This window comes from Macrobrachium rosenbergii, unplaced genomic scaffold, assembly GCF_040412425.1.
Source record: "Macrobrachium rosenbergii isolate ZJJX-2024 unplaced genomic scaffold, ASM4041242v1 13864, whole genome shotgun sequence".
NCBI lineage: Eukaryota > Metazoa > Arthropoda > Malacostraca > Decapoda > Palaemonidae > Macrobrachium > Macrobrachium rosenbergii.
In genome coordinates, this window is record NW_027100715.1 from 470,259 (window position 1) to 493,313 (window position 23,055).

At 38.0% G+C, this 23,055-nt stretch overlaps 1 protein-coding gene across 1 annotated transcript in view; it reads right to left on the reverse strand.

The window, feature by feature from the left end:
• LOC136837808 (uncharacterized) overlaps positions 1-23,055 on the reverse strand; it is a 110,446-nt gene that overhangs the window by 20,130 nt on the left and 67,261 nt on the right. Inside the window, exons 6-7 of the mRNA XM_067102714.1 lie at positions 11,049-11,090; positions 3,106-3,240 (exon numbers count right to left, since the gene is read on the reverse strand). Coding sequence (XP_066958815.1) covers positions 3,106-3,240; positions 11,049-11,090 — 177 coding nt within the window. The remainder of the gene's footprint in view (positions 1-3,105; positions 3,241-11,048; positions 11,091-23,055) is intronic.

Sequence of the window (23,055 nt, forward strand, 5' to 3'; positions counted from 1 at the left end):
TTACTGTGGCATATTCTCGGATTCAAGAGGACATTTTGCCATCTTTAAAGGTGAAAGTCCACGAGATCAGAGCAGCCGCTACCTCATTAGTTTTCAGACATAACTTGTCCTCTCGTCTATTTCATAGTCAAACTTACTGGAGGTGTAATTTGATCTTCGTGTTGCACTATCTACAAGAAGTGGAAACAGTGTTCATAAACTGCAGTACCTTGGGTCCGTTATCAGTGGCTGCCACGGTAGTTGAGCTTCAACAAGAGAGATTGTACCTTTCCATAAGATGTGGTATAGTTTTATGAATTCTTTCTAAATTTACGCTAAGTGGAAATGCATATTATGTAGAAGAAGGATATTTTATTGTGTTTGTATTTAGTTGTGAAAAGCATTGTGTTTTGCTGTTTTGTGTATTTAATTGTTAAGTACACATGTAATGGTGCTTAACTACCGGTTGTTTGTTTGGTTGTTAGTGGAACATTTGGTGGTGGTCAAAGACGTCGTGAAGACAGCCTTGTCACAGCTCTGGTGCAGTGTCATTGTATCTTGCAAGGACTCAAGAAAAGGGAACACAGCCATAGTTGCCGGTGCCATCAAACCCACTAAGTATTCCTTTTCATCCTAACGTTCATTTACGGAGATTTGCTTTAGGAGATATGCATATCTAAATACAAGGAGTCTCTCTTGGAGTGTGCTTTAAATGGGAATTATGAGTAGAGATTGTGCTCATGCCAATCTCATTCTAATTCAGGCTAGGAATATCGAATGTGCCATTTGAACTAACAAGTTTATATTGTTTATGTCTTAGATTAATATACATAACACAATGCAGTGTTTCAAGTGCAATTTGGAAGATGAGTGAAGTAACCTGGGTGCTACAGATTAAGACTTAAGCTACAATTAGGTTAGTACGTTTCAAACCGTTTAGGATATACAATTACACTTATGGTTTGAAATGGTCTACTTGTTCTGAATGAGTCAGAATAATGGTATTGGGGGATGAAGCATGGGAATCATTCTTTCTATCCTCTATCACTCCACTTTGATATAAGGTGTCAAGTCCTGGGGGAGTCTGGGGGTACCATGTACCTGGAGTGCCCACCAGTTTTTAGTGGATGAGTGGTGGCTCTATTTCAGTGTAGGTGACAGCAACATCTTACGGCACCCAGGGTAAGTGCACTTATTTATGCTTTGCTGGCCATCAGACACATCTTTCACTGCAAAGCTCTCACCTAAGTAGAGGCACCCCACGGCTACACATCCACGACACTACAGGTTAAGATGAGCACCAACCAGAGGCAGAATCTACCTGCAGTAGTTCTCGTACCAGGTAAGGAAACAAGCATTGTACCACTGCCAGCAAACTTCTCTATCTCAAATTCATTACCATTACTTAATATTTTGGAGTAGAATACGCCCACATATCCCACTTCCTGTTAATGTGGGATTCAGCTATGTAATTACTTGTTAAGTTACTAACATGAAAATATTTTCATGATAACGTTGTTTCATATACAGTATACTTACCAAGTAATTAAAAAGACCCAGAGCCCTCCCTCCCCCCCTCCCATGGACATAAGGGCACAAACGAATTGAGCTCTTCTGCTTTGTTGTTCCGCCAAATTGAAACTATAGCTTAATTTTATCGTGAAAATAAAATGTTTCTTCCTACAAGAATACAAACCCAGTGCCATATGTGTGTGAACAACTCCTCAGGTAGAAGGACAGTCTCTCACCAACCTGACAAATGCAATCTTCACATAGAAATGCCAAGCAACCTGTCACAGTCATGAGCAGAGGATCAATGACTTCTGTAACCTACACCAACTGTCTGAACTATCACTTTACAAATCTTCTGAGAATGGGTAGCACAGGTCAGAACCCCTGCTAGTTCTGGGTTAATCATCACTTAAAGAGTTAAGACACAGGCATTATCGCTGTTTCATGTTAAAAGGGGAGTAGGAGGAGTTGCACCTTATGCGCCAAAGATCAGATAGGATGCCTAACCATGAAGTCTACCTGCATCATCCAGCTCATAATCAGCCTGACTGCTGCCTCACAGGGGATGGAAGAATAGAAGAGAGATAGAGCGATACACTCACCCAATTAACTTCTGCCCTTATGTCATTCCTAAACTGAGCACCTTAGGCAAAATACATTTTCTGTCTGAGGATCATGGATTAGCTATTTAACAATCACCACAGGTCGTAAAGTTCCCATTGTAAAATGATGTAACAGTCTGATGTCGCCAAACATCTGCCCTCATTACCTATGAACCAAAGCATTTCTCTGAATGGCTAGGGCTGGAAAGCCAACCTCCTCACAAAATTAACTGTGCTCACCTGTTCGTCTCATGAAGCCAGAAAGGTATTTCTGCACACTACCACCTTTTGCCTGCTGGTGATACTCATATAAAGACCCAAAAACTGGCCCGAGACTTTTGCGTTCTCACTACATAGTGCCACAGGGCTTGCATTGGGCACAAAAGCATCTCATCTGCCTCTCCAACAACAACTTGAGGAACCAAAAACTGGTTGGTTTCAGGGCTTCTCTATGGCACTGAAACCAACAAGACTTTTAGATAACGCATACAGTATTTCCATTTGAATTAGTTCAAGTGGACACCTGAGGGGTTACTACTACTTGTCCAAAACACAGGGCTATGATTGGTAGACGTTCCTTCATAAACAAAATAGAAGTACTTCCTGAAGGACAGATGGCCTGGCACCTGAAAATACACAGTGATTGAAATCTGCAAGGGATTGGTTGTTTCCCTGTCTGATGTCTCATGAGTACATCTTTGAGTGCCATTTTTACAAGAGTTACTATCAGACACATGTATCTTTTCCGCCCAAGGAAATACTCCTTCTCTTGCCGTCAAATTCAGCAACTTCAGCACTCATTCCTGCCATTTCAATATCAGCCGATTCCTGATATGAGAAAAGCTAATCAACATACAAAACCAAGACGACAAAGAAAGAGAGAGAGCAAGGAGAGAGGTCCTCATGTTAAACAAAATTTGTTCCCCTTACAAAACGAAAAATGATTAGAAACAGGTTTAAGTAAATGACAATTTCACATGGCAAAATTCATTGTATTGTGATCAAAGCTTACCTTATCAGAACCTTTCAAATGGAAATTGCAAAGATGTCTTTTCAGGAAGGAGGAAAATCTTTCATCCAACACAGGCACATGCACACAAAGGTCCTCATTGTTACTGATGTTGCAGCCTAAAGTTTCGGAAGAATTCTGAAATACAATCATATGAGAGAATCTGTCAAGAAAATACAATCATAAAAGCACAAATGTCATAAATTCTTTACTTGCTCTAAATACCTGTGACCAACGCAAGTCTTCACAATCATTAACTTGGTAGTCATTTATCATATATCTTTGGGGCTTGGTCCCTGGTCCAGATGTGTCAGATAATGCTGAGTTCTGGATAACGAAGCGATAATTGAAGGATTACTCTACAGTACCAAATTATCATGTCTTACAATGCCTAAATATATGATAAAACACAGTCACTAATGTAGCAAACAAAACCGTTATTTCTTTCATTACCAGCTTGTCCTTTAAGTGTAACTATTTACAACTTTACAAACACAGATGGATCCAGCGATACAACCTCTTATGTACTTCACCAAATTGGAGACTGCATTCAGTTGGTAACACTGAGTGGGTAAAGAGAGAGAGAGAGAGAGAGAGAGAGAGAGAGAGAGAGAGAGAGAGAGAGAGAGAGAGAGAGAGAGAGAGAGAATTCTTTTCTGCACGGGAACTTTTGCAACTATTAGAGATTTCAGAGCATCATCACTTAAACATAATTTTGTCAACAGCTTTTGAGTGGCAGCACATTGCTAAGTTCTTATGGGGTGAAAGTGCCAGGCGAGCTGAGCAGGGAGGGTGGGGCAAGACTGCCCATTTGGGAGCCTTTCTTGCACTGTTCATGTCCATCAGTGTCTCAGTGTACGTGTTCTAGTGCAAACATACAGACACTCCTCTACTTATAAACGGGTTATGTTCCGAACGGCTGTTTGTATCTTGACTTGTTCTTAAGTCCACCTTGATATACTCAGATTGAATACATAAAATACTATTCATGTTTTTTCATACTAAAACACAATACTAGTACTGTACTGTATTTTATAGAATATTTTATTAATAAGAATATTTAAAACCTAAATACATTAAATACATTGAGCAAATTATGATGATAATACAGTGTAGCAGCTTTAACCTACAATCCCGGTTGTTCATATCTCTGAAAGTTCGTAAGTAGAGGAGTGTCTGTGCACCATTTACGTGTGTGTATACATGCACATATAATTTGTGAGGTACATTACAATATGCACTGTTGCATATTTATTAACCTTACTCTTTCTGTCTGGGTTATTCTATTAGTATTTATGTGGTATGCCATACAAAAATGTATAAATCTTTACTTGTCTCAACACCATCAGATCAACTTGAGCAACATACAAGGTTAAAACCTTTGCTAAATAGGTAATACTCATGATTACTGATAAACAATTATATAAATCACATTTAATTTTATATATATTAAGTATATATGTACACATACATATATACAGTATACATATATATACAGTATATACACATGTACGTGTATATATATATATATATATATATATATATATATATATATATATATATATATATATTATATAAAATTAAAGTGATTTGTATAATTGTTTATAATATATATTACCTGCTCAAGTAGGTTTGTTTTAACTACACATAAGTTCATCTGATGGTGTTAGTAAGGATTTATATATTTTTGTATGGCATACCACATAAATATAATACAATGTTAATAAATATGCAGCAGTGCATACTGTAGTGTACCTCACAAATTATATGGGCATGTATACACACAAATGGTGTACAGACACTCCTCTATATACACATACACATATACTGTATACACATACAGTACAGTCGGCGCAAAATATACTACATTTGTAAACAAATCATAGCAATGATATAAAAAAGGAAAATAAAAGGGAAAATTTTAGTTCACTTATATTTTTTTCAATACTTAGACATTTCTCCATTATTTTCAAGTACAGCTTTTAACCTTCTTGGCATTGAATGTGCTAAATCTTTGAAATATTGTGCATCCATGTCTTCAAACCAAAACACGGATGGCATCCTTCAATTTGGGGGGACGTTTTTTTCATCTGCTAGTGCCTTCAGTTTCCGTTTCATGTATGCCCAGCAATTTTCAATTGGGTTTAAATCTGGTGAATTACCTGGCCAGTCCAATTTCTGAATATTAAATTCCTTAGAAGGTTTGTGACCTTGTGAAATCGGTGGCAAGGTGCTCCATCTTGCATAAATACACGCATGCCCAAAAGTTCCTTGTAAGGGACTAATTCATTTTCCAAGACATTTTCATAAATCTCTCCATTCATTGTCGTGCTCTCTGGGAGAAAATATAATCCCCACTACCCCCATATCCGCTGAAACATCCCCATACCATCACATAAGCTGGATGTTTCACAGTCTTGACTGTGTATTTTTGATGCATAGCGGTTAGATCCTTGGGGCTTGCCAGCGCTATGAATAATGTGGAAGTTAGATTCATCACTAAAAACTACCCTTTCCCAATCCTTTTCAGTCCACTTCAAATATTTTCTGCAAAAAGCCATCCTTTTTTTTCATAGGGTTAGTGAGGAGTGGCTTCTTTGCTGCAACACTGTATGGAGACCAAGGTCTTTCTGCAATCGATGTTGCACGGTCCGTTCAGACACGTTCCTAAGCAGATCAGGGTTTTGAGACTTCAAAATTTTGGCTGGCATTGATGGATGTTCCATAACAACCTTTTAAAATGTTATCCGTTCTTTGTAGTTTTTCGTGGCCTCCCTGAGCCTTTCTTCCGCTTCAGTGATGAATCAAGGTCTCCTGTCTTGGAGCGGTTGCACCACAATGAGACGGTGCTTTTAGATAGCTCTCTTGCAATAGCTGACATTGACTTGCCAGTTTTCCATAGGGTCACAATTTCTGCTTTCTTAACCAGGATAAGGAAGTTTTAGCCATAATTCATTAGCTAGCGCGCAAGAGCGCCAAATGTGGTGGAGCATACAATGACAGCCGACCTTTGTGATAGCTTGAGTATCACTGAAGTGCATTAGAAACTCATGGTACCGAACAGCGAGACAATACAGGCTGCCAGACGAACGATAAATTGGGGAAAATATATACTTCTGAATCGCAAGAAGAAAAGTCCGAACGCTTATTACAGTAATATATAGGAGTCGTTCGCTTTTTTTTGCGCCGACATACATTATACTGTATACACACATATAAATGAGGCGTCCACTGAATAACCAGGTTTGGCCACATTTTAAAAAAGCGAGAAAATCGTGCTCAAAGTTTTAAAACTTAGAAATGCCATAGCAACATTATTATTTGTTCCTCAGAAAAAATGTTTATATGAAAATTGTTGCAAATTTACTGTACTTGAACGCTAGGGTAGTAAAAAAAATTAACTTTACAACTTTTGCTACTAGAAGCTAGAAAGTAGCAATAACTGAATGTGCTATGGCATTTTTAAGCATTTGAAACATTTTGAACATGGTTTTTCACCACTTATATACTCGACAGGTAACTTTCCGATTGAGAATTTGTTGGTTGGTAATAGTAAATTGGTTTAAGTAGCTCAGATACAATTTTTGTTATGTTCATTAGCTACTTGAAGTGTCTTAAGTGACACCAACAAGTAGCAAATTCAGATATTAATTTACTTTTGTGAATCTGTGCATAAAAGGAGGCCCAAACTCAAAAAATGTAATGTTATAGCGTTTTAGACACATTTCCCTTCCCAGAGAGTTAATGTGGTAAGAATTTCTTACTACTTGCTACTAGTAGCAAGTAGTAAGAAATCAGCAAGATTGTTATTCCAAATAAAAATTAAATTAAAACAATTTGTACAGGTACAAAAAATAACATAGTATAATAATACATGCACAGTTTGAGTGTTTGTGTATGACTGCTACTTGCTACTTGTTCCTACTAGTAGGCATTAATAGCAAAAAACAAGTCCAAGTCGTCAAAACAACAAAGTCATAATGAATGAATATCAGGTAAGTGCAACAATTTTCCTTAATACTAACAGTAAGTGTTTGTTAGTATTGTTTTTTTGTTACTAGTAGCTCCTACTAGTAGCCAGCAGGTATCACTAATAATAACTCCAAGTTGGAGATAATTCTACACTACTAGTCACATGAAAGTTAAAAATTGTCTTTTGGTACAAGTATGCAGCAGCAGTCCAGTCTTGCAACAATAAGTAATAAAAGTATACAAGCAAAAAATAATATCAGTATTACAAAAAATTATTTATAAATGGCTTAAGGACGCGTTTACAGTGTGCAAACAAGGTTTCGCGCCATTCCACACCAAAGTTTATGTTGTGCCGACTTTGGGACAAAAAAACGAAAATTGACGGTGAGCCCTGAAACCTGGTTATTCCAGTGCACGCCTCAAATATATATACTGTACACATACATATATGTGTATATATACATATATTATACATATACATACAAATATATACAGGTTAAGATCATGGGATCTCATAGGTGTATATCTTAGGTTCTAAATGATCTAGGACTTGCCTCAGGATCCACACAATCACACTACAAAACATCAAGATACTTTGTGGTATCGAAGTGGCAACCTTCACACATGAAGCCTATATCTACAATCAATGAATTGTCCTAACACATCAAGAACTTGGCACAAACCTGGCAACACCCACAGTTCATGCAATTACATGCATACAGATCATATATACCCAGCATAGTAGTAATGCTTTAACCCGCTGCATGTGTAAGATCTATGGTTCACACACTCATCAAGTGGGCATATGGAGCCAAGTCTTTTCCTGCACACTTCTGCAGAAATACTAACTTGGAAAGTCCAAGATAGTCCTGAAATATCAGAAGGAAATAGGGTGAAACTGCTTCTCAAGCATGCTCAAAAAAACCATTGTCAACCCTACTTACAGCATACATCCCCATGAGCTGAGCAATAACCATCACCAACCATCACCAACCATGGAGCTGAGCAATAACCATCACCAACCAGAGAGAGAGAGAGAGAGAGAGAGAGAGAGAGAGAGAGAGAGAGAGAGAGAGAGAGAGAGAGTGTCCACTTAAACTTCAACTGAACTTCTTTAACTCTTGCACTGCAGATATGACTTTTACTTTGCCTAAATAGCTACTTCATTCGGTAGGTCTTTGAGCAGCTGTTATCCACGACAAACAACCACCTCCAGCATATTCACATTCCAGATTCGAAGACTGTGTCATACCCAAAGGCTCTGAGGACTAATAGAGAGGTCATGACACAACCAGGCACCTGGCTGGTAAAGCAGTGGGTCAGAATGTGCCTGTCATTCAAAAAACAGGCATGTAAAATTGTGTGTCCATTAAGGAACACTGGTTGGCTAGACCCAGAAATAGGAGTTCGGAGAGGCAGAGGATGATGTCTCCCTAACGCACACCTCGCCTCCAGGAATATATAAAAAATGTCTTAGTCATTACTAGAGGATCTACAGCAAACATAATTATGGTTAACATCACAAAGATGAAATCTTGTGAAGGTTAACTGGCATCTTTAGGAACCACCTCTGGGCATGACAATTTCCTTTTGCAGACAACTGAGAGTGGAATTGCTCTCATAAGATATTCAAAAATGCTTTAAATTATTTGCCATAAATAACAGGAAGCAGTATTCTTGATTACTTGTTTCTTGAACCCTCTATAGTAGATAAAAACAAACAGAAACACTCAATTCTACAACCCAAGACTTGCATGGAAACTTTTTCATACTCTGAAGGTACACAGTTGTCATTTTATACTAATTCTTAAAATGGATGGATTAGAGAGAGAGAGAGAGAGAGAGAGAGAGAGAGAGAGAGAGAGAGAGAGAGAGAGAGAGAGAGAGAGAGAGAGAGAGAGAGAGAGAGAGAGAGAGAGAGAGATGCATTGGAAGCTGTTTCAATATCCAGTTTGCTAACTGTTTGCTCAGTGTTCGCAAAAGTTGTCTGTGAATTCATGCAACTCAAATCACGCAAGTTCGGGGTATTACTGTACTGAAAATGTAGGAGATTCTGAAAAAATTTCCTTCATTGATTTCCAAAATTTGATATTTGCTGCAGGTTATATTTTGTGGACATTCACACAATACAGTACATGTTTGACTGTTATCAACACTTTAGAATCTGGGAATTTGGGAGGATGGCCACATGGACTGTTCATTAAGAGTCCACACATCAACAGAGTATGGCCTATTCGAAGACATGTCAGAATTACTTGTCTGTGTCTCTCTCCCTGCTATGATGAACTCCATTTTCCAACACTGGATTTTATCTGCTTTAATTTATTATTTTCAGTTCTTCATTCCATATATTATGCCATTTACTTACAATGTCAATTGTTTTTATATATCTTATATAATCACTAATTGCGATGTCTACATTTGCTCATCATGTGGACTGCTTCTTTAGCTGCTTTATCAGCCTCTTCATTTCCTTTAATCCCTACCCAACATATTTCAATATTTTTTCCATTATTATACAATTTATGGAGTGAAAACTTAATTTGCTGTACAATATTTTTTTATTATAGCTTTGAATGGCTTCCACAGCGCTTTGGGAGTCACTATAAATCACAAGATTATTACATGGGGCTTCTTTAATTATTTTTATGGCTGATGCTATTGCAAATAACTTGGCAGTAAATACTGAGGCATTATTTGGTAGAGAGAACTGTGTCTGAATTCTCAGAGCACTCTTCAAAAAGAGAGAGAGAGAGAGAGAGAGAGAGAGAGAGAGAGAGAGAGAGAGAGAGAGAGATTCACCTTGTAAAGAAAGCATTGGTGATGGTCGAAAAACTCCTGACCATATGGTTCCAGTATAATTACATTATGATTTTTTTTTTTTTCTAGACAAAGGATGTCAGAGGCTGTTTCAGTGGTTGTTAACTGTGCTGAACCACCACCATCAAAGGGCCCAGGGGTACTTGAATCCTTACAACTACTATTCATCAAGATTAAAGTTAAAAAAATGTTTAAATAATAAATAAACCTGAAAACCTTAAAAAGATATCATCAGCCTTTCATGGAGTTTATTCTTCCACCAATGGCACAAGTGAGAACCAACTCCCAAATGTCCGCTCCCTACCCTACCCCACGGGATGGCACAACCTGATTAGAGTGGCCTAAGTGTAAGTCAAACCCCCTTGCTAGGACTGAAAGTATTACATGAATACAATCATCCCCAGCCTAATCATATTATGGGCAAGCTGGATAGAATGCTGAGAGTCCTATTCCTAGAACCAGAACCCCCTGGAATCTGTGGTCCAGCCCTAAAGAAGAGTTCCACCTTTGAGCTATCAACGTGATAATTCTCAGGTCCGAACATTATTGGGCACTTGATGGTCATACCACTGTTCTCACTATTTAGCTTTGGATGTAAACCCATTCCCAGCTAGCTATATCTTTCCCTGTTTATCAGGGGTACAATAAATTTTAGCAAAAGTGGAAAATTCCACAAAAATTAATCCAAAGAAATATATAATGGTATATGGGACTCTCAGACTAAAAACCCTGGAACAAATTCCTGGGGTTCAAGAGCCTCTTACCACATCAAGGTGGTCCCAAGTCAAGGGGGGGTAGTTTGAGCTAAATTCGAGATACATTTTTTCCCATAAAAGATGGGGTTTTTGGAACCTAACCCCATTATACGTAGGACAATATCTGTACCCTTATGTATTGTTGTATTTAGTAGTTTTTAACTGACATACGTCCAGTGCTACTTTTTTAGTCTCACTATGTTTGACTAATAACTGGTTACTAAGGCTCAAACAAACACACACTATCAGTAATTAACTTTTGCCAAAATTAATCATTTGAATGATTTTCTCTTACTGAATCAAGCATTACTACTCATGGTACATACAAAGACTTGGACACCAAAAGAAAAACTTGCTAACAAACAAAGCCAAAATTACAGAAAAAATTAAGTGTATTACCTTGTCAGATCCTCTTGGAGGAGGTGCTGCTACTGGAACAATCTGAAAAAGATATGATTAAATCAGATGAGACTATCCTAGAGAAATCTGATGATTAAATCAGATGAGACTAATCTTAAAATATTTGATGTTTAGATCAGAGGAGACTATTCTAAAGAAATTTGATGATTAAATCAGATGAGACTATTCTAAAGATATTTAATTATTAAATCAGACTTTTCTAAAGAAATTTGATGATTAAATCTGATGAGACTATTTAAAGGAATTTGGTGATTAAATCATATGAGACTATTAAAAAATTTTGAAGTTTCCATTTTGTGTTTCTTTTGTGATATGGAAGTGCAAAAATTAGAATGTCACACAAGCTATTAACCCTTACGTGACAGCCTATATACATATTAACAAAACCAAAGTGAATACTTTCAACTTTGTACTAGGTCTCCTTTCTTAGACACTTGTAAAAATGCACTAATTTTAGAAGTTATAGGTTCTAATATTTCTGTACTTTATTCAAGAAAACTACAATTAAAGCTCACATAATATTAGAGTAAAATAAAAGAAATAAATAACTGATTTAAGGCTACCGAAACTAGCATCACAACTACTAGATTACTGACACCATAATAAATTAAATAGGAAACTAAAGAGATAAATTTAAAAGGAGTTTCATATAAGAAATATATAGTCACAAACACATGCTGCTCTCGTCTCCGTCCCAACATAGGGATCAGATTGCAATCCATTGAGGGGTGATGACCCATACCTGGGAAACCAGATTGGTAGTGGGAACACAGTTTTGAGAGAATTGGTCAAGGAAGGTATGCGATTAGCTTAATCATATGGAGGACAGGCCTACTAGTAACCACTTTTTACTTTTGTCCCTAAGACTGATATCCCTGTGCTCTCCTTTTTTTGGCTGGTCTTAATTGTTTTTTCAGGAGTGTTGGCACAACTGATCCAAGAAAGTCGCCACTTAAGTGGCTGGAGGGCTTATGGGACAAACAACATCCCAAAAGCCTGGCTGAGAGAAGGCAGTCCCCGCTCAGCTCTCATCCAGGCATAATCTCTGCCTGCTACATCCCAATTTCTGGGCCGTATCTTTTATCTTGGCACACTGCAATTGGGGTCAGAAGCGACCTGGGCTACAAGCAGCCCCAGCAATGTTAACTTGAAAGACCTATTGGAGCAACTAGCTGTCTTGCAATAGTACAAATTGCAATTTTGGAGTGCCTGGTAAGTCTGAAATTAACAATAAATTGCCAGTTTCTCTTTTTCTCACTGAATCTCATTTCCTTTTCAAGATTTCATCTCCCAAAGTAAAATCCCTTGCTAAAGATTTATGTCTATTGATGAAATAATACTTTGTACAATGACACAAGAGTAAATCATCCCTCCATTTTGATAACTTATTGCAAGAGAGAGAATCTTTTATGTACGAATTCTTATCCAGGAAATCTATTTCCAGAGACATGTAACCTTGTCCCTTGTGGTTCTGCCAATGACCTTTCCTGTGAGAAGTTGCCTTATATTCCAGGAGCATTAGTTCAAATATGGTTTCAACCCGGAACAAATTAGTAACAAGCTGAAATTTTCAGTAGGTGCTCAGACCTTCCTAATGACATACTAAAGTCCCTAAGAATTCGCCGCGAGGGTTTTGAGAAATTCAAGATGGCGTCCAAAATGGCCATCGATATCATATTTTGTTAATTCTCAGGTCTCAATCAAGATAGAAACACAAATGAAGTATGAAAATATAGGTTTTCAGACTAAAAGGAATTCATTTATGACAGTGTATGTGTGATAAATTGAGCCCGTGTCATGTTTTTGAGTTACAAGTGCATTCACACGTTGTAACAAGTAATTCTGAAACGCCAGAACGTTTTTTTTTTTTTTTTTTTTTTTTTTTTTTTTTTTGCTGGAAAAAGCAGACTGGGAGAGTCAGACAAACAAGAATCATCTGGCTAGTCTGTACCAGGATGCAGTCGATCAAGATAAAGGTGCTGCTGAGATTGATGAAGATGAAACTCTCCATGAGTTTCTACAGCTTCTAACTCACCACCTCGAGGAAGCTGCCACACAGAGCAGAACAGGCAAGCTATGGGTCCAGTACATCAACCAGGTGCTGCTCATGCTCAACTTCATCAAGGCTAAGAGAACTGGCAACTGGAAACTCCACCTCCACTGTGTGCAGGAGATGATTCCACATTTCCATGCAGCAGGTCATATTCCATACGCCAAATCAGCCAGACTCTACTTGCAGCAGATGAACTCCACTGAAGAGGTCATGCCACCTGAGGAGTATGCACTGTTCTCAGACAAGGGGTACTTTACCATCCGTAGAAATGATGAGTTCTGGTCTGGAAACTTCTCCGACCAGACAACTGAGCAGTACCTCATGAGGATGCTGAAAACTAGTGGAGGGATGACCCATGGCAGGGGCATAACTAACAGCACCTTGACCAAATGGGTACATGCACTGCCTCGCTGCAGCCTGTGTGTGATGCCCTAGAAAAGTTCACAGGTGTTCACACCATCTGAGCAGCATAAGGATCTCCGCTCATCCTCTCAGGTCAAAGACAAGAATGACTATAATGTCTTTCTCCAGTGGCTAAAGGCCCATCCACCATTTGCAGGCTACCAAGCTGATCGGTTGGTATCCATAGCCACAGGTGTTGTGGCTCATACATCTGTCAATTGTGACAATGCAGTGCAGATTGGTCTTGCTGCAGCATCTAAGATAACAGAGAAATGCTTCACAGACATCACCCTGCATCGCACTGACAAAGTGAAGACCATGGGAGAAAAGAACAGCATCAATGTCAGGGGGCAGAGCACAGTGGTAAATCCCACTATATTCTTTAACTGCATCACTTGCATCTTGAAGACAAGTTCTGACATGGATAAGTACATGTCATATGAGCTTGCTCCACAGCCCCCCCATCCCTCTTTCAAGGTGGTGCTATTACGGAAACCAACCAAGAGTGCTCTGGGTACTGTCCTCAAGTCATTTGCTCCGATGCAACACAGCCTTCCAAACAACTGTCAGTTTGTAGTGGATGGCGGCTACTTGCTGCACTCTGTAGTTTGGCCACAGCGATCTACCTATGGAAGTGTGTGTCAGGGCTACATTGCCTATGTCCTTAAGCACTATGGGGCTGGCATTACCACTGTGTTTGATGGCTACAACACTATCTCCACAAAGGCAGCAGAGCAAATGCGCAGGGCAAAGAAGGCCACATCCAGTGACATCCTGTTTGACCAGCACATGCATACCACCACTACACAGGCAGCATTTCTGGCAAATAGCAACAAGAAGAAGAGTCTCATAGACATGCTATCTAGCATGATGACTCAATCAGGCATAGCAGTGAAGCAGGCAAGTGCTGATGCAGATGCCTTGATTGTCTCTACAGCTCTATCCTTGGCAGAGTCTGGTGAACCAGTGGTTGTCGTTCCAACTGACACTGACTTGTTGGTGATGCTGGTGAACCAAGCAAGTGCAGACATGGATCTTTATATGCTAAGCTGTATGAATCCCACCACATTGTATAAGGTTTGTGATATCCAGGAAAGCCTTGGTGAGACCAGTAAATATCTGATGGTGTTACACGCCATAACTGGAAGTGACACTGTCTGCTGTGTATCGGCAAGGGAAGCGCAAGGCATTCAACCTGGTTCACAACAAGGAGGAGTATGACCAGCTCAAGACATTCTATAATGCTGGAAGCACTCACCAACAAGTGCTGGAAGCACTCACCAACAAGTGCAAGAAGCAGGTGAAAGCTTCCTCCTGAAGTTGTATGGTGCACCTCATGGTGTGTCACTGGATGAGTTCCGCTACACTGCCTACAAACAGGCAATCAGCAGAGTATCTCTGTCCTCATCCTTCCAACTGGCAAGTTTGCCTCCGACAAATGCTGCAGCCAAACAGCATTCCTTTAGAACTTATCATACTGTCCAAGAATGGATGGGCAGGCCCTTACAGCCAACAGCCTGGGGATGGAAACTGGAGGACATCCCAATTCCAGTTGAAATTGACCACCCCACTGCCCCCGATTGTCTGCTCAACATGATCTCATGTGGCTGCAAAGCAGATAGCTGTGAAGCATCATGTGGCTGCAGGAAGATGGGGGTGCACTGCTCTGCCATGTGTACAAATTGCAGTGGTAAAACCTGGAAAAATGCAGCACAAATGCCATCCTTCATTGATGATGATGAAGAAACAAGCACCAAGACCAGTTTCTCTTGAAACTGATGACGAAGACGATGCCGAAGACCATCGTCAAAAATGATTTGATTTATTGATTGATTGATTGATTAAAAGTCTATAATTAGGACTACAGCTAAGCATTTTTTGTCTATAGTTAAGGCAATGGTTAAGTGTTGTTTCTTGCTACTGGCATGACTTTTATTGTATAATGTGTGTATGTTCAGGTTGATAAACGTATTTTGTTTTTCTTTTGCTAATGATTCCATTTAAAATTCAGATAATAAAAAAATAGTTCGAGAATTGCAGTCCTTGCCCCAAAAACATATATTTAGACTAATTGTTTGACTTTCTATGATATTCGGGGCTTGAAATATGACAAAATCTAAAATTGGCAGCCATTTTGGACGCCATCTTGAATTTCTCAAAACCCTCACAACGGATTCTTGGGGACTTTTAATGTTATTAGGAAAGGTCTTCTAAGTACTTCCTGAAAATTTCAGCTTGTTACTAATTTGTTCCGGGTGAAAAGCTAATACTCCTGGACTATTAGAAGATAATTACTTCGACCTTGCTACAAGCAAGCACTGCTTCTGTGACTGAGTGTCAGTGACCATATACTGTATAGTCCCGTGCCACAGGCTCCACCTTGCATTGATGTTAGTCTAAAATTTCTATTGCATTCTGAATGCCATTTAAGTGTAAATTTTGTTGTATGATTATTGTGCACTTGTTTTGCTGGATTGCATACCAGCCAGGACTTATTCTCCTTATTTGAACCGTGTGAAATAGAGTAATCTGATGTAACTACTGGTTTTCCTGGCAACCTATCCCTTTCGTTTACATGTAATCTGAAGGAAAGTTCTCCTGTTTGTTACATTTGCTTACATATTTGGTTCTGGGGCAAGTGGCCCGTAATGCAATTTTTAAATCAATATTCATCTGGTCAAATGCAACCAAATATGTAATAATACATACCTACACACACATATATTTATGCAGCACGAAGGAACGCGTGCTTGACAACATCACTAAGTCCACGTCGGAAGGTGAGTGAAAACCGGGACTCTGAACAAGTACATTCATAGTTTATTCTACATTTTCAAGTTCACGCTGAATACAAAAGAAATTGACATATTTATATACAAGAACAGGAAGGAGATCAACATGTTCTTTAAACAAAAAAGACATGGACAAAGGATCAAGGGATAATCCAGGGTGGAGATCAACACTCCTGGTGGAAGTAGCTTCACTGAACACAGTTTCTAGCAGATTTCTTTTCAGATGGGCGTTGACCTTGTAGATAACCGTTGACTTATCCCAGTTCATCGTATGGCCTGTCTTAAGGGGATCGGCTGGTTTCCCACTTTTTTTAATGACAGGTTGTTGATATATAGGGGGTTTGTTAAAGGATATTGTGTGGAACTTCTGGGGAAAAAATTTTTGTTCAGTGACCTTAGGTTTTGTGACGCCAGAGCATTTTTCTGGCCAAAAATGGCCATTTTCAAAATGCATCTCCTCCTTTGCTTTTTGGTTTTAAGGGATGAGATTTGAACCACGTATAAAAAACATATGGACCTTCGATATAAAGCCGGGGATTTTTGATTTTTCAATTATTTTTCGAGATATGAATTTTTTTTTTTTTTTTATGAAATTTTCCCGGAAAAATTACAGAAAAAAAAATTGCCAAAAATCAGAAACTCAAAATATTAAAAATCCCAGGCTTTGTTTTAATCTACCATGTTTCCCCATGTTATATTTAAAATTTCATTTAGATTGGTCCAATACTAAGGGAGGAGATGCATTTTAAAGGCGAAAAACTTACATTTTGAGAAACGGGCCTTCAAAATTCGTTACATAAAAATAGTAAAAGGGACTTCAAAGACTGTGTTACAATTAACTCTATGGTTTTAATTTTTATTTTTGGGTATTAATTAATGCAAAATTATTATAAATAAGAATATTAATTATTTATGTGCCTAAGACGCATTCTTATAAATTTTAGGTTCCTGGTCCCCCCCTGTCTGATTTTGCTGCAAGGTATTACTCTAGGGTATCATAGTTGCCTACACTTTTTTATTAGTGTCTCGAATCCATCCCTTGCCAAATGGATCCTGGGAATTACTTTACATTCACAATTAGGGATTCGTGATTCAAGTAATTCATCAAGTCTTGCTTCACTTATTATGATCATTTTATTTTCAGGATCGTCTACATCAGCCTCCGAGCTACTGCTTTCCTCTTCTAAAATACCTTTGCCCTTTGGTAGTGACGAACAAATAAAGAGGCGTTTAGGGGTGGATGTGGTTGGTCTCTGGTCAGCAGAGATCGCTGCCTGCGCCGTTTGATGGGCGACAGCTCTCTCTCTCTCTCCGTCGCTCCATTCCCCTCTATGGCACTAATTTCTTGAACTCTTCTTCTACTTCTCGCCTGGACTTTTCCCCTTGGCTTTTCCGCATTCTAGAAGCATGAAGTGAACTCTTGGACCTTTTAGGCACGGTGAAAAAACAAAAACACTGCAGAAAATACAGAGTTCAGTCAAGGCTAGCGAGCATGAAAAACGTGTCCTTCTAGCTTGGAAGTTTATAGGCAACTCTCGGCCACAGTCGGCGTCATGGTATGACGGTGTGCGTTGTCATGGCTAGGAATAACTAAAAGGTGCCGAGTAGGATATTATTGACATTATACATTTCATTTCAAAGGAAGTTTTCGTAATATATATCGCAAAAACTATACCAGACTAAATCATTTGTGCTACTGGTGTTTTATGGGTATATAGTTATTGTTACATTTTAGGCCATAACTAGAGAAATACGGCAAATTTTAGCATAATATTTCGTGGACACATTCTTGAACCCTATACGAAGCCATAGAATTTTTTTCAGCAAATCAAAATTTTTAAAAGATTTTTGGGGTTTTTTAGGCGGCCGATCCCCTTAAGCCAATGATCCTGCAATGACATTATTTGATGAGCCTCTTGAAATGGCTTATTTGTGTTGGGAGCATCTTACTTTTCGTCCTTTTGATGGTTGACCAATATAAATCTCATTACATTCTTTGCAAGGAATACTGTATACAACATTGTTTGAATTGGGTGGGCTATTCTTAATTAGTTTATTTCTTAAAATTATATCTAAATACTAAGTTGATGGGCACTGCAGGAATGAAATTATGACGAAATGGTAAACAGAGAATATTTTCAAGTTCTTTGTTAACACTGGTTGGATTGTAATATGTCTTTTTTTACTTTTATTTTTACAAAGTTCTAAAAAAATATGGAGGGTAACATGAATCTCCTATTTTATCAATAATTTTTGGAAGAGGAGTTAAAAATTATTGATAAAATAAGGGATTCATTATGTTACCCTCCATATTTTTTACAACTAAAAATAAAGCAATAAAGACATTACAATCCAACCAGTGTTATAACACAGAACTTCAGAATATTCTCTGTTTACCATTTCATTGTGATTTCATTCCTGCAGTGCCCATTGTAAAAACTATTCACATTAACTTAGCATTTAAATATAACAAGTTGAGAAATAAACTAATTAAGAATAGCCCACCCAATTCAAACAATGTTTACAGTATTCCTTGTAAAGAATGTAATAAGATTTAAATTGGTCAACCAACAAAAGGACTAAAAGTAAGAAGCTCCCAACATAAATAATGGCATTGTGAAGCATTGGCTTAGGACAGGCCATACAATGAACTGGGATAAGTCAACGGTTACCTACAAGGTCAACGACCATCAGAAAAGAATTCTGGTAGGAATTGTGTTCAGTGAAGCTACTTCCACCAGGAATGTTGATCTCCACCCTGGATTATCCCTTGATCCTTTGTCCCTGTCTTTTTTGTTTAAAGAACATGCTGTCCAGATTAACAAACTGTAACCCTGTCTCCACCTGTCTTTGTATATAAATTTGTCAACTTCTTTTGTATTCAGTGTTAACTTGAAAATGCATACTACGAAAGCACTTGCTCATAGTCCCGGTTTTCACTCACCTTCTAATGTGGACTCAAGTGATGTATATACATATATATCATAATATATATATATATATATATATATATATATATATATATATATATATATATATATATATATATATATATATATATATATATATATATATATATATATATATATATATATATATGTGTGTGTGTAACTGGTAATGAAGGTGACCTTTGAAAAGAGAAGGTTGGTTTTTCAAAGACGTGAGATCATATGACAGAACACAGCATGCAACAAATGCTTAGTGTGTTTTTCGAATTCAGCAGTGTCCATTCCCGCAAAACGTCCTTGGTTATAACACACACGTGCATGATTGAAAAGTCAGCAAAAGATCCTTCGAGAAGGTGATCCGGTTATAGATACGGATTTGAAGAGAATATCACAGTGGAGTGTACAAGTACGTGTGTGATCAAATACCTCATGACACCCTGGTTTACAGGTGTGTCTTGTTGTACACTGAACTCAAGCGATGCCACGAGTGTGTGTTCATATGTGCGTTGCAAAACCCATATAATGGGAGTGTTTCATTGAATGAGTGGGCAATACGATCCATTCTGGGTATAATTAACAATGTGAACTGTGCAAAAGGAATGCACACAGATGGAGTCTGTGTTCCGGAGGACTTTCGTGAAGTGAGTACAACTCATAAAACATTTTAGATTTTTCTTACAGACTCTGGAGAAAGACTTGATCCCTGCTGCATTGAAATCTTGTTTCTGCATTTTTATTTTACATTTTCTCGTTTTTAATATAACGCTTTTCTCTTACAGGTATTTTTCCATGTTCCTCTTCAAAGAAGGGAGTGGTGTGACATTTAATCATATAAGAAATGACTCCTATAATGTATTGAGGGACCTTTTAAGATTTGGATGACAGATGAGTTATTTCTGTATTTCCTTTTAAATAATTGGGTGTCTATGTTTTGGACCTTAATCAGTAGATTTTCATAGCAATGTTGAATCATTCAATTTCATTTTTTCATAGCTTATTTGAAGCTAATTTTTTTTATTTTATTTTTTTTTTTTTTTTTTAAGTTTTCACTTTTGTATCCTAGTATCTCATTCCAGTGGACCTTAGAATTTAGTTAGGGGTAATGAACAACTTAAGATGTGAAGAAAATAACTTAAGATGGGATGTTGAGAGATCATCTGACCCAACCAGTCGGTTTTCGCTACCAAACGTATCTCAGGAAAAGCAAGATACCAACCTGCTCTTAAAACAGAAAATTAAGTAACACATAGGCCTCGAAATTCAGGCCTATAACAATTACATATAATAAATAATATATATATATATATATATATAATATATATATATATATATATATAGTGTACATATATACTATACATTTACACACATACTGTATATGATGTGAATTTTGTAGAAGGCCTGCCTCCCTAACAAAGATAACTGCTCTCTATTACATTCCTCCTTAAGATTCGTGGCAAGGATAAAATGTCCATCTCTGGCACATCCCCAAGAGAGGACCCTATGTGTTAAGACTACCAAGACTGGAATGGAGGATTTTCCCCCGACATCAAGAACTCGTGAGTGAGTTTTTCCAAGTCCAATCCTTTGTCTGCACATCATTTTTTGTCTTCTTGGCACAGAGAGATATGACCAAGGAGATCCTGATGACGTAATACTGCACATTTTTTTTTATTTGTTGCAATATTTTCTCGACAGGACTACGAAAGGTTTTTAATTTTCTGACCGACAAGAGGATATACAATCATGGTAGTATGCATCTCATGGGTTCCGGAGAAGTACTGCTGACTTAACAAGTAGATCACCTTGCTAGTTCCCAAAAACCCAAATATAGGAAGGCACCCCAGCAAAAATTTACTTTACCTCTTCTTTTCACCAGCAACAGCAATTCCAATATCTCTAAAATCACCAAGTATGATGAGTTACAAGATTCTACAGATTGAACACTTCTTGAGGTACAATATATAGCAAATCTATTTCCATTCAGTTAAAATTTCTTTTAAGGCCTTGAAAACTGCATGCAGTTCTGCTGTAAAAATGGATACAACAGATGATATTCTCACACTTCTTCCTACACCAGGAATTATTGTTCATCATTAATACTTATACAGTACTGTACTCATATTTCACTCTGACAACGCTTCTTGTATACCTTATGGGTGTGGTATACCTCGAAACCAATAATGATACACAAAAGTGGCTTCAGCAAAAACTATTCACAATATGTGGTTTGCATCCTATTACATCTTCCTTTGCCTTTTTTTGACAATTTTTGGCAGAATGGAACACACCACATATTGAGGCTTGTGATTTTTGTCCACATATTGTGATGGAAAATGCTTCTCATTTAGTCTTGCATCCATAGGGCTTGAAAGATAAAGTTAACAGGCCAGTGATCAGCTGACAAGCGTAAACAAACACTTGTTCTCTGTAACTGAAACTCCCTTGCTGAAAGTAACAAATAGAAAATAATTATTGCTTTATATATCAAACATATATATACAATCGAAACTCTTAAAACTGGCATCTTGTGGTCTGGGAACTCCCGTGGTTCAGCTCGATTTTGAATCAGCTGCCATCACTTCGTTTGAGCGGCCATGAGGGTGGTGCCACATATTGTTTACAAACTTCCTGACATAAAAAATTATGCCATATTTCTTATTTTTATGAAAATAATTGTAATGAAAAAGTGTAAAGTCAAATATGTTTTTGATATAACAAATTTATTAATTTGTATTTTTCACAGCTAACAAACCTGCAGTCTCAACTTACGGATAATTCTTCTAACGCCAGATGGAAACCGGTAAAATTAACAAACAAGGAATTGGTGGCAACGAGGTAAACCGATAGGCTTAGGTGGCAACCGTTAAGTTCCTTAGTGCCTGTATCAAAAGAAATGATGCCTCAGTTTCTTCCATCCCAGGAAACTTGATTGAGGGGTTGCTAGAGGTGGGCCATATAAATTGAGACCACAGGTTTGTTAGCTATGAAAAATATAAATTGATCAATAAATTTGTCACTTGTTCATATGCGGAACAAACGAGGGTCTTAACTTATGGATAGACTCAATTTTGGAGGGAGGAAAGAAAGTCTGGAACCAAATGGAGGCTGAGCACACCTGGTAACTCTTCCTGTCTTATTAAAGCCTATGGAAGAGAATCAAAGCCTCTGACATAATAAATAAGTGATTATTTATCAGTCAAGACTCCTGGGATTCCATACAATGTGATGAGACAATGCAGGAGGAAGCTAAAGAACTATAGGAAGTTAAAGAACTATATCTGTAGATAACAAACCTTCGTGGCCACCAATAGTTTGCTATCAATCCTCTCTCCCCTTGCTAGAGAGAGGAGGGACTTGCTTTTGCAAAATTTATTTGTGCAGGAATAAACAAAACTTGACAAAAAGGCTGCAGTCTCACCTGTATCAGACCCAATCCAGCACATGATGGAATTATTTCTTCGCCCACCAGGTAAAGCAGAAAAGAAACCGAGACCAGCCATCCTATTCACTCTCACTTTCATACCATCATCTTAGTTAAGATACAAACTGTCCCCCTAGGGGCAATGGATGAGTTAAACAACCTGTTGAGCAGCAACAACCGAACCTAAGGAAAAATAGTGTCCAAGGACCAGTGGGCAACGTCCCACAGATAGAATGAGGTGGTGGTGGTCTGACGAAGCCATGTGCCAACCTTCCAAATCCTTTGAACAGACAGTTCTTTTTAAAAGCCTATGAAGGGCCTAGCCCCCCTAACATAATGTGCTCTTGCCTGCACTGTGTTAGGATTGACA